Raw genomic sequence first — 18,587 nt, forward strand, 5'->3', positions numbered from 1 at the left:
GTGTAGAAATGTGTGCTGTGAATATAAGTTATAAAGGGTGATTTTTTTGAGGTTAGGATTTTCATGCATTAGTATTTGACATATCACGCGGGATTTCAGACATGGTGTCAAAGAGAAAGATGCTCAGTATGCTTTGACATTTTGAATAGACTTACTAACGAGCAACGCTTGCAAATCATTGAATTTTATTACCAAAATCAGTGTTCGGTTCGAAATGTGTTTCGCGCTTTTTTATCGACAAATTTTGTTCAGCGATGAGGCTCATTTCTGGTTGAATGGCTACGTAAATAAGCAAAATTGCCGTATTTGGAGTGAAGAGCAACCCGAAGCCGTTCAAGAACTGCCCATGCATCCCGAAAAATGCACTTTTTGGTGTGGTTTGTACGCTGGTGGAATCATTGGACCGTATTTTTTCAAAGATGCTGTTGGACGCAACGTTACGGTGAATGGCGATCGCTATCGTTCAATGCTAACAAACTTTTTGTTGCCAAAAATGGAAGAACTGAACTTGGTTGACATGTGGTTTCAACAAGATGGCGCTACATGCCACACAGCTCGCGATTCTATGGCCATTTTGAGGGAAAACTTCGGAAAACAATTCATCTCAAGGAATGGACCGGTAAGTTGGCCACCAAGATCATGCGATTTGATGCCTTTAGACTATTTTTTGTCGGGCTACGTCAAGTCTAAAGTCTACACAAATAAGCCAGCAACTATTCCAGCTTTGGAAGACAACATTTCCGAAGAAATTCGGGCTATTCCGGGCGAAATGCTCGAAAAAGTTACCCAAAATTGGACTTTCCGAATGGGCCACCTAAGACGCAGCCGTGGTCAACATTTAAATGAAATTATCTTCAAAAAGTAAATTTCATAAACCAATCTAACGTTTCAAATAAAGAATCGATGAGATTTTGCAAATTTTATGCGTTTTTTTTTTTTTAAAGTTCTCAAGCTCTTAAAAAATCACCGTTTACTTAAACAGCTGTACTTTTGAACCAAATGTCCTTGGCGTCCATTTTATCATGTTCGGACCAAGGAAATTGAATAATATCGCCTATAACGCTAAACGATGACCTGAAGAAACGTGCATCGTTCTTATCGCTTATTCACTTCAAAACTATGAATGTCTGAAGGCATTGTATACGAATTGGTGGATCTCGTGTGAATTTCATCAAAATGAATTAGGCTGAGGGGCAAGCCCATATTTGTTTCCTTTAAGGCACTTCCACACTTAAACTAAATGAAATGTATTAACTTAATACCATACCATAACCATTTAAATATATCTGTGAAATAATACACCATTACATTTTTGACAAAAAAGTTATATTGGACTTGTCCCCCTTTTAATGCAAGATCCTCAATTTGGTTTAGCTTGTTGATGTTTAAATTCATTCAAATGAACAAGTTCTCAGAATTACATTTCATAATATCAATAAATACGTACATTTAAATTTAAAAAAGTTCCAAAAGAAAAGAAAATATGTGTGCATTTGTCCAAAGGAACAAAAATACCATTCAATTAGATACATTTTGAAGCTTGACTTTTATTCGCTGCATTCCTAAAGCCCACGAAGCATCTACGATCCCTTAATATAAATTTGGATACATTATTTGTTGAAAGAATATCAACATACAAAAAACAAAATGCACAAGATATATTCAACATTCTACTCTGTATCCAAGACGAATTTTCCAAATTCCTGGTGTTACATAGATACATCAATTCGATTAGATTATGACTATTACACCATTACGAAAACCCCACCAATTCTAGGAAAGTTCTCGAACTTAAGAGAATTACAACTGCAACAATTTTGCCGGCCGGTTGTTGCAAAAAAAAAGAGAAAAAGTTTCGAAGAGACGTGACAAGTGTGAAAATATCTCAGATAGGGTTGCCATACTTAAAGCTTTAACTTCACCACGCATTCACCCCCCTAACATCGCTCAATTACATTTGGAAGTTAAAAGATTGGAATATTACCAAATTTGATCTTACATACATATGTATCTAAAATGTTTATTTCTTTAAATGGCTTTTTAGATATTTTTGATTATTGTCAAGTTTAAATCAATGCCTAGCAGTTTTTCTTTGCGGTCTTCAAGAACTAAGAGGGTCCTTTTTAAAAGTCAAGGATTGCAAGAATTTCACATACTATCACACTTCTCATTTTGTCGCATTAGTGACACAAAAATATACATATGTCAATGTTTGCTAATTTTTAGGAGAGACTAAAACTTTTCTGGAAGTATATTTTCCTTTTGGCAACTTTTTAAGTAAAATTCGTACATTTTTGTAAATAAAGATCCGAGTAAGGAAGAACTGGTTAACTTTGTACAATAATGAGAAGGAAGTTTTGAGAAACAATTATTACGTTTTTTGTTTATAAATTCTTTCGCATCTTCAGGCCTTTTATTTGCAGGTGGATAATAACCTTTTTTACTAGAGGCAACAACGTTGATCTATTTCTTACTATATTCAAGATTCAAATATTTTATTTATAACAAATTACTTCTTACAATATAAGTTTCAACGACATTAATAAAATAAAATAATAAAATAATAATAAGACAATGGCGTTGCAGTCTGTCTGGTAAGTTGATTAGAATGCAAAACATGTTTTTCGAATATAAAAATAAAATAAAATAAAATAAAAAGAAGCCTATTTTCATACAAACTTGATTATCTTTTTTTTTTAAATAAAAGTGTAAGCTATTTTGTTTCTTATCTAAATTCTGTTGTTATATTGTTTCAATATATAAATGCAGATAAACGGTGATTTTTTAAGAGCTTGAAAACTTTAAAAAAAAAAACGCATAAAATTTGCAAAATCTCATCAATTCTTTATTTGAAACGTTAGATTGGTCCATGACATTTACTTTTTGAAGATAATTTCATTTAAATGTTGACCGCGGCTGCGTCTTAGGTGGTCCATTCGGAAAGTCCAATTTTGGGTAACTTTTTCGAGCATTTCGGCCGGAATAGCCCGAATTTCTTCGGAAACGTTGTCTTCCACAGCTGGAATAGTTGCTAGCTTATTTGTGTAGACTTTAGACTTGACGTAGCCTCACAAAAAATAGTCTAAAGGCGTCAAATCGCATGATCTTGGTGGCCAACTTACCGGTCCATTCCTTGAGATGAATTGTTCTCCAAAGTTTTCCCTCAAAATGGCCATAGAATCGCGAGCTGTGTGGCATGTAGCGCCATCTTGTTGAAACCACATGTCAACCAAGTTCAGTTCTTCCATTTTTGGCAACAAAAAGTTTGTTAGCATTGAACGATAGCGATCGCCATTCACCGTAACGTTGCGTCCAACAGCATCTTTGAAAAAATACGGTCCAATGATTCCACCAGCGTACAAACCACACCAAACAGATCATTTTTCGGGATGCATGGGCAGTTCTTAAATGGCTTCTGGTTGCTCTTCACTCCAAATGCGGCAATTTTGCTTATTTACGTAGCCATTCAACCAGAAATGAGCCTCATCGCTGAACAAAATTTGTCGATAAAAAAGCGGATTTTCTGCCAACTTTTCTAGGGCCCATTCACTGAAAATTCGACGTTGTGGCAGATCGTTCGGCTTCAGTTCTTGCACGAGCTGTATTTTATACGGTTTTACACCAAGATCTTTGCGTAAAATCTTCCATGTGGTCGAATAACACAAACCCAATTGCTGCGAACGGCGACGAATCGACATTTCACGGTCTTCAGCAACACTCTCAGAAACAGACGCAATATTCTCTTCTGTAAGCACTGTACGCATTCGTGTGGTTGGTTTAATGTCCAATAAAGTAAACTGAGTGCGAAACTTGGTCACAATCGCATTAATTGTTTGCTCACTTGGTCGATTATGTAGACCATAAATCGGACGTAAAGCGCGAAACACATTTTGAACCGAACACTGATTTTGGTAATAAAATTCAATGATTTGCAAGCGTTGCTCGTTAGTAAGTCTATTCATGATGAAATGTCAAAGCATACTGAGCATCTTTCTCTTTGACACCATGTCTGAAATCCAGCGTGATCTGTCAAATACTAATGCATGAAAATCCTAACCTCAAAAAAATCACCCTTTACAATAAATTTATAAAGAGCTTGCCAATTGCAACCATTTAGGAGTCTCTTTGTATGTTCCATTGTCAACGAGCGTTCCCCGAAGTAAATAAGTCTGAGATCTTTATAAATGGGACATATATCTAAAAAATGGAAAGTATCTTCTTTAGCTTTCATATTACAAACTGTGCACTGATTGGTTATAACGTTTCTATATGGAGATCCATTCAAATTCAGCTATTCACATCTTGCTCTACATATTAGTGATATTTCTTTCACACTGTAACGGTCACTAAAGTGATTCTTTTCGTTAAGATCATAGTTTTTCAATGTTTTGGGTACGGTCTTGTGAGTCGGATATTTCCAGAAGATTATAGCATTGTTGCTTTAGAAGTGCTAGATTTGTGTATTGTGTATTTGGGTCTATTTCACATTTTTCTGCCAATGAAATCCAATAATTAATCCATTTATGGTCAAAAGTGTACTTAACAAGAATATTTGGAAGTCTGTTTAATAAGTAACAGAGAACTTTATGTATATAATCAAAATGTAACTTTAGAGTAAAATGAAATATATTTGGAAGGCCTGTTTCAAGCATAAGTACATAATTATAGGGGTATTCGATGGAAGGTGGAATAACTTTTTCAGAAAGAAACGTAGAAGCTTCTCGGTTTGTTCGTATTGCTTAAATCCCAAGGTCTGACAGCTGTAACACATAACATTTCATTTTTACTAACGATATCCTTCCATGAGGCGTTGATAAGGTTTTTTGAGGCTTTTAATTTGTTTTCAAAATGTTGTGTGAATTTCATGTTTGGTTCTAGAATTATACCAAGGTAGCTGTATTTCGTGACAACTTCAATTTGCTGCCGATCCAGAAACCATTATTCATTTTTTTCTAATTTTGTTAGAGATTGATTATGGAGATTGATCTCCAAATTCCACTTTTTACAATAGGTACATAGTTTATTGATCATAAGCTGTAAACTGTGAGCTGATTCTGCGAATAGAACAATATCATCTGCGTATAGCAAGACCTTAAGAGTTTGCTGGGCTATGTGAATACCTGCAGGTAGATGTTCTGTAATGTCATCTATGTATAAACAGGGCAAAAAGAACGGCGCTCAAGAGGCATTCTTTGCCTAACACGAGAACTAGTTTCAAACCATTCGGAAAGATTCTTACCATCCCAAACCCTTTGACGCGTGTTTTTATACATATTTCTTAATACTCGGATCATTTTCGTTGGCATTCCTTTCTGCGATAATTTGAAAAATAGCGCGTTGCGGTCAATTGAATCAAAGGCGGCTCTAAGGTCAACAAAAAATGTGTATAGTTTTCTATTATTTCTAAGAAAGTATTGTGAAACGGTTGTAATTATGAAAATATTATCGACGCTAGAGTAACCTTTTCGAAATCCTGCTTGATATTCACTCAGAACTTCATTTCTCTGTTCCCATGAGTTGATCCTATTCAAAAGAATAGAGACAAATAATTTTTCATTTGAATTCATAAAAGATATGCCTCGATAATTATTTGGTGTACTGATGTCACCTTTTTTATGGATTGGATAAACTATTGAATCTTTGAATTCTTGAGGTATTTCACCAGTTTGAAATATGAGGTTGAAAATTGACAAAATTTGATTTAAAAACTTAATTGGTGCGTTCTTATAAAATTCGTTTCCAATTCTGTCTGGACCTGGTGCTTTTTTATTTTTGGCCAATTGAAGACATACTTTTAATTCACACATAGATATATCACTATCTAATAATTCATCAACTATATACGGTTACTTGGGTTAAGCAGTAGCTTAAAATGGTGAGCCAATTTCGCAGCCGATATATGCACACCGGAGACAAAATTAATGCCTCGTAGAGTTTTAATGTTGTCCCAAAACTTTTTTTAATTTCTTGTGTTCGAAAGTTCGAGTGCGACATTTTTAAAATAATGTTCGCGTTTTTTTGGCATAAAAGTTTGTAGGCCTTGTTTGTGTTTATACGTATATTGTTCTGTTAGGGTTTTGCTTGGGCTTGTTGTGTTTCTAATTTTTCTTAGTAAGTCAAAAGATTGTTTTCTAGCAATAAAACATTCTTGATCAAACCATTTTTCATTATAACTTCGGCTATTTGATGTAGGATTCCTAGATGCCACTTTTTTAATACATTCCTGAAGTATTTTTATTTTTTCTCCAGTGTTTGTATCTACAGGAGAGCTAAAACTTTGCATTAAGTTAAGTAATTTTAGCGCTTATGCGTCTTTTTGGTTTTCTTTCCATATCAGTTTGGGGGGCAAATTGATTGTATTGTATGTTCTTGGGGTATCGAGGTCAAATAATACTTGTAATGGCATATGGTCTGAGGACACCTGTGTTCCCACTCCAAAATGAGCGATAACTTTATGCCAGTCTCCAGAAATTGCACAGAGGTCGATTACAGATTTGCCTGCTCCTCCTAAAAAAGTAAATTCACCATTCAAATCATCTGTAGTGCTTCCGTTAAGGATAAATAGGTTGAAGTCCTCACACATTTCTAAGAATATTTCTTACTATATTTCTTACAAATTGAATGTAGCAATGAAAACAAACCTTGATAAACTCCTTAATTAGGTAAATAACTTTGTTTTCTAACGTCGTCGTGTATTTCGAGCTGAAGTTCTAACTGAGTTTTTTTTTGTAATTCTTCGATAATCGAAGAATGATATTTTTTGCTATTTTGATATTATGGGTGTTACTCTGTCTGGGGAATTTTGAACAGTATTTGGGCTGCATTAAAACCAAAGGAAAAAAAGGCTTGGATGCGACCCATACTGATAACTTCCCATCCCGTCTGTCAATTTGTCTGGCTTAAAAGTTTGTCTATATGAACTCGTATCAATTTTTACCAAATTTGCGTACCATTTTCTGTAGATTTAATTTTTTATGAAAAAACGGACTGTTGGATTTTTATATAAAAATTACTGAATATCGAAAACAATATTTTCTGTAAAATAAAATAAGTTTGAAGCCAAAATTTTTAATTTTTGAAAAGCTATTTGAGTCGAAAATTAATTTTTACCAAGTTTTAGTATTGTTTTTGTTTTTAGAGTTTTATTTTTTGTAAAAAAAACTGTCAATTCGAATTTTCCAAAATTTTATCGAATGTTGAAAACAATATTTCTTATAAGATTAGTTCGAAGCCAATATTTCAATTTTTTGAAAAGATATATGAATCGAAAATCAATTTTTACCAACTTTTGTTAAATTTCAATTCGATTTTTTTCAAAATTTTACTGAATGTTAACAACAATATTTTTGAAAGATAAAAGTAGTTTAAAGCCAATATCTACAATTTTTGAAAAGATATTTGGGTTAAAAATCAATTTTTACCAACTTCTATTAATTTTTTTTAGGTTTTTATTTTTTGTAAAAAAAACTGTCAATTCGATTTTTCAAAATTTTATCAGATGTCAAAAACATTATTCTTCGTTGCACAAAATTATTTTGGAGATAAAATCATATTTAAGTCGTAAAATTTTAGAGGTGACAAATTTTTTTTTTCAGTTTTTTTGATTTATAAAAATAAAATCGTTAAATGGATATTTTTTCTAAAAAATACACTTCTTTGATATCACGTTACAATATATTATATAAAATTTAATTCAAGTCCCAACATTTTCACCTTTTATTTCAAACTGCTATGGTAAAAAAAAACCACAAACGCAATTTTCTTGAGAGCCCTGCTCTTTCTGCCTTATTATCTGTATAACAGAATTTATTTGAAATCGATATCTCTACTGGTTCTTGATCTATGGACGCACAGACATCTTTCTGAAAATCTTTTATTTCGACTCTAGGGACCTTGAAACGTCGAGAAATGTCAAAATTTTCAATTTGACAAAACGGACCCATTACAATAACTTCCTATAAGAAGTTAATAACGGCAATTTTGTTTTCTGTCAAAAAACGCCATAGAAACGTATCTTGATTCAAATTTCTAAAGTTTGGGTCGCAGAAACGTAACGTCGCATACGTTTGTTTGCTTCGATGTATTTTGAAATTTCACCTTATTTGTTTCAAAATCAATTACGAACATAATCTAAAATTTATTTTGCCCAATGGAATACAAAAAAGATCTTTTTAAAAGGGTCGCAACTTAAATGGGAATTGGTCATTTTACTTATGACAATTTGGCAAACACAGAATCTGGAAAATAAAAATGTTTATATATATCAATTTAATAATTCAACTAAGTTATTATGAAAATTAAAATTGTGTACACTTGTCCACGATATTAATTAAAAGAAAAACCAAATATCATTTCCTTAGTAAGGCGCAACCATTTGGTCAGTTTATATTAGAAAGATTTCAGAAATATTTGTATTTTCAGAAAAATAAACAAACAAAATTCTCAAAATCGAAGAAATATAAGGTGTCCAGTTAATTTGTGCTTCTTCTAAATACATTGTTTTTTTTTCCAAAATGTATTTAATGTCTGGCAAGCTTGGATAAGATTGAAATTTTATTAAGAGATAGATTTCAGTTGGGTTCTATTAAGAGTGATTTTTTTTACTTATCGGACATGTTATCATTAAATAGAGAACTGGTGGGGGAATCGAGTATAGATCGCAAAATGGTTAGCACTCTTGTATGTTTATGCCAGTAAATCAGTGTTAAAGTTGATCTGCTCCTAGAATCATCGCTTTTTGTTTTAGTTCTTTCAACAACACAAAAATATATACAAATTTAATAAAACACAATTTCATATAAATACGTTAAAACATGGATCCCAGCCCTTCATGTTCTGGAATGCTTTATATTTACAATATATACTTTTTCAAAAAATGCAGCAATAGAACGAACTCAGAAAAGGATGTGGTAGCTTTAAAAAAAACCTTTAAGACAATGAATTGGGATGTTTGCGATTTATCAGAAGACACATTGTCTGATATAAGGAAACAAGAAAGAACACCGAAACTGGGCAAAAGTGAATTGGAAAGGATTACAAAGAAAATGAAAAAAAGTAAGTTTAAATGGCCTTAGAAAAGTTTATTATTAATATTTATTATTTCAGCTGCTAGGGCTTTTTAGCTGGGTTAGATAAAAAAGTGTGTACAAAAGTAATTTTTCAATGAACTAGTGGAGCGGTCGAGGGACTCAAACCCGGCACCAATATATTTTATTTTGTAGTTAGTAAAAAGTTTGCATGTTTCTTTTATTTTTGAACATTCTGATTTGATGTGAGATGTTGTATGTTGAGTTGATTGGCAGAGGTGTCAGATTAGTGTGTTCCACTCGTAGTCGTATTCTCAAGAAGCATTTGTTCGTAATTGAGTTTGTGAAAGAGGGTAAGATGATCGGTTCTCGCCTGGGATTGATGAAAGCTCAGTGGTGATTGTGTCTGGCCCAGTCGGACAATACTTTTCTTCTTCTCCAATTTTTTAAATTATCGTAAAATTTCGATAATAGATAAATAAGCAGATGCGTAAAATGTTTTTTGAATTGCAAAATAATTTCGCTAATGTGTTTAAAGGCGAGGAATATGTATGTACCATTGTTATGGTTGTATATTTTGGAATGAAAGTTCTTGGCACACAATTTTAAAGGATTTAGTAAATTGTGAAATACTTTTTTAACAATTTACTAGGTTAAAAAGGTGATTTACCTAATTTCAAACAATTTGCTTACTACTGTTGAGTTAAAATCAAGAAATAGCTACTTTAACTTTTAGGAATATGCTAAGTCTATATGACATCTGTACAATTATTCTTATGAAGGCAGTGGATAAAATCGTTCAGTCAACTATTGGGGTTTATAATTTATTTTCACGAACTGTCACTTTTAAGACATGTTTGGATGCTCGTTTTTGAATAAAAGGCAATTAGCAACTTACTATAGTTGGCAAAGGTTTAAATAGCTAAATATTTAGCAAATCACTAACTAGTAAATTATTAAGACCTTAAAAATAGGTTCTTTAAAATTTTGCGCTATTCACTTTTGCTCTGAATTTACTATGCATTCAAAATGATTATACGAACTTTTAAAGGTTTTTGCTAATTTTCTTAGAGTAACCTCAAGCTCTGCTTCTTTTTTTGAAATACATTTTCAAATGTATTTGAGTATCTCGTTTTCCAATTAAACCATTTTCGTTTAATTACTATTATTTGTTTCAAAGTGTTTAATTTAATTATATTTTAGTAAGCAAAATCCAATTTCCTACGAACTGCCAATATGTGGCATTTGCAGTTTTAACTCATGGCGCCAGTGACGGAATTATTCATCTATACAAAGAACAATGTGATCTTAAAGAAACGTTTTTGGAACCGCTTTTTCGCAATGATTCATTACAAAACAAATTAAAATGGCTTATCTATCCTGGTTGCAGAGGAGCGTGTACATATGAATCTTTTAGTGGAAATCACAATTTTTTAAATTATCGATACTATCTTGTATCTTATGGTACTAATGAAGGTATGATATTTCTTTTCATTTATTTTTATTTATATTTTTATTGGACAACCATTAAGGTTATACTACAAGACGAGGTAAGAATGGAAATGTATTTATACAAGACTTATGTTCGGTGCTAAGAAAGCAGAAATTTAAACATGATAAAGATGATATTTTAACTATTTTAAACGAAGTCAAACAAAATATGGAAATTAGGAAACAGTAAGTACATAAATATATATTCATATTATCTACAATTGAATTGCTATAAATAATAATTTTTTTTTAGTAAACAAATACCAGAAAACGAAACGAATTTAGCTTCCAGAAAAGTGTATTTATATAATAACTAGTAATTGACAATACTATTTAATATAATTTATTTATAACATTATAACAAATTTGTATAATAAACGTATAGCTTTTGTTCACCAAATGTATAATTTTAAACTCAATAAAATTTAAAATGTAAAAACTTTTGTATACATGTCTTAACAATACAATTCTAATAAAAAAGTTAAAAAAAAATACACATATGATGTTTCGATGTTCAAATGGTAGACATGTGCGTTCAGGAGGACACACGCGTCCACTGATTTTTCTCAAAGCCCACCGCTGTCTATCAACTCCTACTCTCACCTCTCCGCGGTGAACATCGGGTGCCTAGTAACTCAACTGGAGATTGGGTTCCAACCCCAGTGGAAAGTTGTCTGGGGCAGCAAACGAGAGAGGTGGGAGAGGTGTTTCCACTAAGGCACCTCTCCTTATCCAGACGGCAGCAGAGGAATTCCCAAGATGGAATCAACTGTGGCGTCTACAGTTCCAGTAAGGTTGAACTACTTAGTGAACACCTTATAGGGCTTCTTCGACATATTCGGAGCCCAGGCCTATAAGGAGCGGTTCATCCGGCTCCCCTTCCTTGGAGTTATACTAAGGATCTGGCCCTCCAGGTTGGGGGTTGTGCCGTCGGGGTGACTTCCTGGCCACGTAAAAACATCATAGTTTAGAAGCAACAACAAGCCTCGGATACGGACGGATTCACTGTTGACAACCCACGCAAACGAAATAAGGACAACGAACTTCGGATATGTACGTGGAATGTTAGGTCCCTTAACAGACCACGTGCAGCCGAACAATTAGCGGAAGGCCTAAACTGCTGCAAGGCAGATATTACAGCCATACAAGAAGTGCGATGGGATGGACCGGGCAAACGCAAACTAAAAGACTGCGATATCTACTACGGCGACTGCTACCGAGAACAAAGACAGCGTCTATTTGGATGTGGATTTGTTGTTGGAACTAGACTTAGGCAAAAAGTCTTGAGTTTCAACAGTGTGAGCGAGCGCATCATGACAATCCGCATCAAGGCTAAATTCGCCAACATAAGCCTAATATGCGCGCATGCCCCAACAGAGGAGAAAGATGAAGACACCAAAGATATATTCTTCGAGCTCTTGGACAAGACATATGAGCAGTGCCCTGGCTATGACATTAAAATTGTCTTAGGAGATTTTAATGCCAAGCTAGGAAGAGAAGACATCTTTGGTGGCATAATCGGTAGATGCAGCCTGCACGACACTACCTCCGACAACGGATTTAGGCTGGTCGATTTCGCTGCGGGGCGAGACGTTCACGCATCTTAATATCCACAAGGGGATATGGAAATCTCCTGATCAATCAACCGTCAACCAGATTGACCACATTGCGATCGACGCACGACATTTCTCCAGTATCCAAGATATCCGAACATACCGAGAGGCCAACATTGACTCGGACCACTACCTCGTTGTAGCCAAGGTACGGCTACGAATATCCCGATCCAAGCCAAAACAAGGAAGTACTGTGAGAAGATTCGACGTTAGACGGCTACAATCGCAAGAGACTGCCATGTCCTTTTTCGATCGAGTCTCTAATAACCTCCTAAGGAGTCCTATGCTTCCTGCATTAAGCATTGAAAACCAGTGGCAACATTGCCTTGCAGCCATCAGAGATGCCGCCTCTGAAGTGCTAGGTTTCACACGGCCACCACAGCGAAACCCTTGGTTTGACGACGAATGCCTGCAAGCTCACGCAGCGAAACAAGAGGCATACAAAACGGCGCTGCACAAAAGGACGAGAGCTGCTCGCTAGCTCTACGAGCAGAAGAGGAGAGAGGAACACCGGCTTCTTAGACGGAAAAAAAGAGAGCATGAGAAGCCCGCGATCGAGGAGATAGAGGGATGACACAACAGGAATGAGGTTCGTAAATTTTACCAAAAGGTAAAAAAAACCTCCCAAGGGTACCAGCCACGGACCGAAGCCTGTAAAGACGATCAAGGAAACATCGTAGTAGAACCACAGTCGATGCTGAGAATTTGGAAAGATCACTTCTCCAAATTATATAACGGCGATGACGAACCGAATTCCGCTGTAAGGGAGATAGAACCACTCAAACTCGGCGACGCAGATCAACAATTCCGCCTACCCGACCTTGACGAAGTGAAGATAGCTATATCTAAACTTAAGTCAAACAAAGCTGCTGGAGCTGACGGCGATGATCAGTGTGGCTTCAGACCAGGAAAGTCCACTATCGACCAAATATTCACACTACGGCAGATCTTGGAAAAAACCCAGGAGCTTCAAATCGCTACCCACCATCTCTTTATCGATTTTAAAGCCGCGTATGACAGCATCTATAGGGAAGAGCTCTACCGAGCAATGTCTAGTTTTGGCATCCCTGTCAAACTTATCCGTTTGTGCAGAATGACGATGGAGAATGCACGCTGCTCTATCAAGGTCGGAAAAGATCTTACCGATGCATTTGATGTCAAAAAAGGTTTTAGACAAGGCGATGCACTGTCATGCGACTTCTTCAACATCGTTCTGGAAAGAATTGTGCAAAACTCAACCGTCAACACTAGAGGCACAATCTTCCAAAGATCCATCCAATTACTCGGATACGCAGATGATATTGACATAATTGGAAGATCAAAGCGTGATGTCAGTGGAGCGTTTTTGAGCATTGCGACGGAAGCGAAGAAGATGGGTTTAGTGGTCAATGAGGGCAAGACCAAGTATATGCTGTCATCAAAAAAGGACACTGAACGACAACGTCTAGGACAAAACGTCACCATGGACAGCTATAACTTTGAGGTAGTTAAGGACTTTGTCTACCTAGGCACCGCTATTAATGCAGACAACGACATCAGCGCTGAAATCAAACGAAGAATAACTCTTGCAAATCGCTGCTTCTTTGGACTTAGAAGGCAATTGAGAAGTAAAGTCCTCTCTCGAGCATGTAAAATCACCATCTATAAGACACTCATCATCCCGGTTCTCATTTATGGCGCTGAGGCCTGGACCCTGTCAAAGAAAGATGAGAGCGTCTTAGGATGCTTCGAGAGAAAAATTCTTCGGGTGATTTGGTCCCGTACGCATAGATGGAGAATGGAGGAGAAGATATAACGACGAGCTGTACGGGCTGTACAGCGACACTGACCTAGTTAGCAGAATCAAAGTCCAACAGCTTAGATGGCTAGGTCATGTAGAGCGGATGGACATCAACGCTCCAGCCCGGAAGGTCTTCGAATCCAATCCCGAGGGACGGCGCAGTAGAGGAAGACCGCGACTCAGGTGGCGCACCCAGGTGGGAGAGGACCTCAACCAACTTGGCGTGCGAAACTGGAGACAGCTAGCTAGGAACCGAGCTGGCTGGAGACGCTTGTTGGTTGAGGCCCAAGTCCGCCCGGACTGTCACCACCTTAAGTTAGTAAGTAAGTCTTCCTAATATGGGTTCCGGGCCATAGTGGTATCGTGGCAAATGAACGGGCTGACAAACTAGCCAGGCAAAGATCGGCCCTTAATAGCTCACAATGGTTAACATTCCTCTTGGTGCTATGAAGGGTAAAATCTTTTCTAACTACCAAACTGAATCAAACCGAAGGTGGAGCGATTTACCCAATTGGATTATATCTAGGAAGATATGGCCCACCTATAATAAAACCCATACAAACGATCTTCTATGCAAGCCAAGGCAAGACATAGCCAGGATTGTTGCGGTTTGTACCGGACATTGGCCTATAGGAGTTCATGCGGGGAAGTTGGGTATCTCCTACAACACCTTTTGGCGTAGTTGTAGTGACCAAAGAGAAAGTGAAACGATAATCCATTCCCTCTGCAAAAATCCTGCTTTGACAAACACTAGAATGAAATACTTTTAAAAAGCATTCTTTCACGAACTTGATGAGCTATCTGAGACAAAGATTAGAGACCTAATCTTTTTTCTCAATGCGACAAAATGGCTCTAACATAATCGCTATGAAGCTTTTCTATCAATCTATCCCTTTCAATCAAAGGTCAAACGAGTTTTTGGTATCAAAACGACGCACTACAGCGTTAATTGGATCTCAGGCTAGGTTGCCTTGAAATCGCCATTTCTACCTACCTACCAATACCTAATCAAATTTAGTGACGACTTAAATATTTAAGTGGACTCTAAATAATGAACCCTACCAATAATTAATTATTATGTCACTCTAAATTTTAGAGAAACGCGTGTTTAACTTCGTGAATTAGTGTAAACGTCATGTTTGTGCTGTCATTCTGACAGTTGGTAGCAAAAGAAAGTTTTTGTAAGTTACTTTTATCTGTTGCAAATTTATTTTTCGCCGTGACTGTGAGCTCATAAAAATTAATAAAAACTAAAAAAAGGTAGTTAAAATAAACAAATAGATTAATTTCTTTTTATTTAAATATATATAAGTAACATTTCATTTTATTTCAGAGTAAATTGTTATTCCAATGGCAACAAATCGAAGTCGGTCCGTTAACTAGACAAAAGCAATGAAGGAGTTGATGGTTGAAGCAGTAAAGCCGTTTTCTATGACAGTGGAGAGTAAATTCACCGATGGAAAAACACTCAAAGCTTAATTTGAAGCTTGGCAGAGCATTCAGGAAATGTTCAATGATTTCGACGTGTGTGCCGTTAATGGCACCAACACATTGTGGAAATCTCACGATATTAAAAAATTTCCTTTTCACTTGACGTAGTTCCCCTGGATCAGAAGGAAACTAGTGTTACGGCCAAAAACACTCTATATAAAGATATAAATCCTCGGTAGACATCTTGGTTTGCCTACAAGCTAAACCGGAAATCAGCCTCATAAACTTTTTCATAGTGTGCGTGTAATTTCTCCTCTAATTTAATAAATTTCCCCAAAAAACTCAGTAAGTGTGTCTATGTATGCGTGAAAACACGTCAATTTTTCTCGTTGAATTCGTCCACATTACAAATACAACAATGTAAACAAATGGGTTTTGGAGGGTGATACTTACGAAGGATTTATATCTTTACTAGAGTGTTTTTGGTTACGGCCTTGTCTGCGCTGATATGCTGCTCTATTACGGCACGAAAAAGAATTATGGACTTAAGGATGTGGATGGCAAAGACAAATCCTTAGGCGAATGTTCTTGGACAGCCACTTTAACCTACCCTAGGGTTGCCAGAAGAATTTTGATGAAACTAGGCAGCGAGATTTAAAATCCCGGACTTTCCCGGACAAATTCGAATCCAAAGAACAGTACAAAACGAGGACACAAATACATTACTTTTTTCAAAAAAATTGTTTTATTTGGGTACTTCAGTTTTTTTTAAAAATAAAAATAAATTAATTAATTTATAAATAGTTACATATCTAGTTACATATTACGTAGGTACATCTGTCATCATATTTCATAGGAACATTTCATATTTTGTATACGTTAAGTTATTAACATTTAGCACATTATATATATTTTTACACATTGCATAAATGAAATTTAAAAATAAAAAAAAAAGTTTAAGGTACCCCGTAGGTTGGATATTTTATAATTACATACCCGCATAGTTAATTAACTGAAAAGATTTTTGGGAATGATCTATTCTAATTGTATTTTTCATTGCTTCTAATTTTGTTAAGTATTTCACCATCGCTTGACATTAAAGAATCATAAAAAGATTCGCAACTCAATGCTTGAAAATTAAATTTTGTTAAAATTATGCCTTTTACAGTGTCGGGTACCAATTTGTTTCTTTCTTTTGTCCACTGCGAATTAATCAAAGAAAAAACTCTTTCAACATCGGCATTGTGACTAGGAATTGCGAAATAAAACTCCGCAATTTTGATTAATTCACTGTATAATTCTATGGACGTACAACTTTTAAAGAATTCAGTCCATTTTGTGTTCACATTAGTTTCATCGCAAGGAGAAAGGTTATCCATATAGTGCTTGAGATTACAAAATTGATCGAATAACGCACTGTCCCCGACATTTACACCTTTTTCCTGAATATAAATCAAACATGGTTCAACTGATTCCCACGTTACGTTTTTATCATTGAACTGCATCCACGAGAAAACTTTAAATTCTTCGAAAGGTTTTAGCCAGGATTCAATATATTTGACAGTTATATTATAGAGGTTATTGGTACCAATTTTAAATTTGTTTACTTTTTCTTGTAAACCAGATTCAACAAGCTTTTTCATGATAGACTTAATTTTAATAGGAATAAAATTACTATTGATTCGTTCTTGTATATTGCTTACAATATTTTGTAAAACATTCACGGTCTCAATAATAGATATATCTTGTTTTTCAAGTTTTTGAATATTAAAATTAAAAATAGACATAAGAGAATGAACTAGAAATAAATACGCCTCACTCAAATCATCTTTGAAGAATTCAATCAATATTTTTGGTGGGTTCTCAACTTCTTCGAAATAGGATTTTAAGATTTCAAACATGAGCAAAAGCCGTTCAACTGCAGGATATAAAGAAAGCCATCTGGTTTTTGAATGGTATAAAAGTGGCTTGTATTCATTGTCAAGGAATTCAGCAAAATCTCGAAGTCTTTCCGTTCTGACAGTATATATAGAGAAGTAGTTATATATTTTAACAATGATTTTATCAACATCAACGGGGAGAGTATCACATCCGTGAAAGATTGCATTGTTCAATACATGTGGTGGGCAGCCTACACTGATCATATTTTGGTTTACTAATAATTTCAACTTCGAATACACATTATTCGAACCTTTCCTCTGTCGGCCACCGAAGTTGGTATTGCAGTTATCAGCACAAAACCCAATACATTTAGTTAATAAATTATTTTTTGTAAGAGTTTCTACAATCAGCTGGGTTATAGTGTCGGATTTTTCATTTTTTTCGAATGCAAGATTCAGAATCTTGCTTTTAGTTCCACCATTTTTAAAATCGTAATATCTTATTAAAACAGGGAATATTTTCAAGGCTAAATGGTTACTAGCATCTGTTTGAACACTTATGAAAGCAATTGTTTTTAAATCACATAGTACCTGTGATATAGAAAAAGGGGCAATAACGTTGGTGATTATCGCAGTAGCCTTAGTTCGTGCACAGGACAGTTGCTTGCAAATGTTTGAGTCGAAGTATATCTTTTGGTTTAATTTGATGGTGCAATCGAGTGAATTGAATGATTGGTGATGAAAAATAGTGTGGTATGCAATTGTTGCCTCTGCTGCCTTTAAATGTTTTTGGTCAGCTGCCGGTCGCCTTACAACAAACGAATCCAACGCTGCTGACGATGTTGACGCTCGTAAATTTTTGGAATGTTTTTCGGACTTAACGTGATCTTCGATGTCCCTTCTACCTTTATTTGCAATTGAAATTGTACAATTACAAATGGAGCAGCACACCTCCCAGTCGTATTTTCCTTTTTTAAAAGAAGTAAACTTTGCCCTCAAATCTTCATTGAAAGTACATTTTCGTCTTGGCATTGTGAGCAGCTAAAAGCATAATTATATAATTTAAAACACAACTCTCGTATTTGCAAACTTTTATCTTTTACCTTTAACACTCTTTTATAATAAAAAATTTGTTTTCTTTACGCCCACAAAATTAAATAAAAAACAAAAACATTTAGGTGCAAATCCAATCCACCAACTGAAAAAGATGACATTGACGTTTGACAGCCAAAAAATTCTGTTTGTGTAAATTCTGTTTAATGAAATTCTGTTCGTTTTGAATTTCTCTTTCAAAATGATTGGTTCTGTTTATTTCTTTAATCTTATTAGTCGAGATTGGGTTTAAGAATAGGAAATACATAAAGAA

The 18,587-nt window shown here is 35.1% G+C and overlaps 2 protein-coding genes across 2 annotated transcripts; one reads left to right on the top strand and one right to left on the bottom strand.

Annotated features, from left to right (window-relative positions):
- The first annotated feature begins 8,698 nt into the window (after positions 1–8,698).
- LOC129939567 (uncharacterized) lies at positions 8,699–11,011 on the top strand. The gene is made up of 4 exons (XM_056047623.1): positions 8,699–9,054; positions 10,230–10,502; positions 10,559–10,703; positions 10,771–11,011. Exons 1-4 carry the CDS (start codon positions 8,814–8,816, stop codon positions 10,832–10,834), a joined length of 723 nt encoding a protein of 240 aa, XP_055903598.1. The 5' UTR covers positions 8,699–8,813; the 3' UTR covers positions 10,835–11,011.
- Positions 11,012–16,059: 5,048 nt separating this feature from the next.
- Positions 16,060–18,427, bottom strand: LOC129940426 (uncharacterized). Its single transcript, XM_056048745.1, has 2 exons — positions 18,325–18,427; positions 16,060–18,262 (listed from the first exon to the last, which is right to left on the bottom strand). Exon 2 carries the CDS (start codon positions 18,251–18,253, stop codon positions 16,382–16,384), a length of 1,872 nt encoding a protein of 623 aa, XP_055904720.1. The 5' UTR covers positions 18,254–18,262; positions 18,325–18,427; the 3' UTR covers positions 16,060–16,381.
- Between the last annotated feature and the right edge of the window lie 160 nt (positions 18,428–18,587).

This window comes from Eupeodes corollae, chromosome 1 (assembly GCF_945859685.1).
Source record: "Eupeodes corollae chromosome 1, idEupCoro1.1, whole genome shotgun sequence".
Taxonomy (NCBI): domain Eukaryota; kingdom Metazoa; phylum Arthropoda; class Insecta; order Diptera; family Syrphidae; genus Eupeodes; species Eupeodes corollae.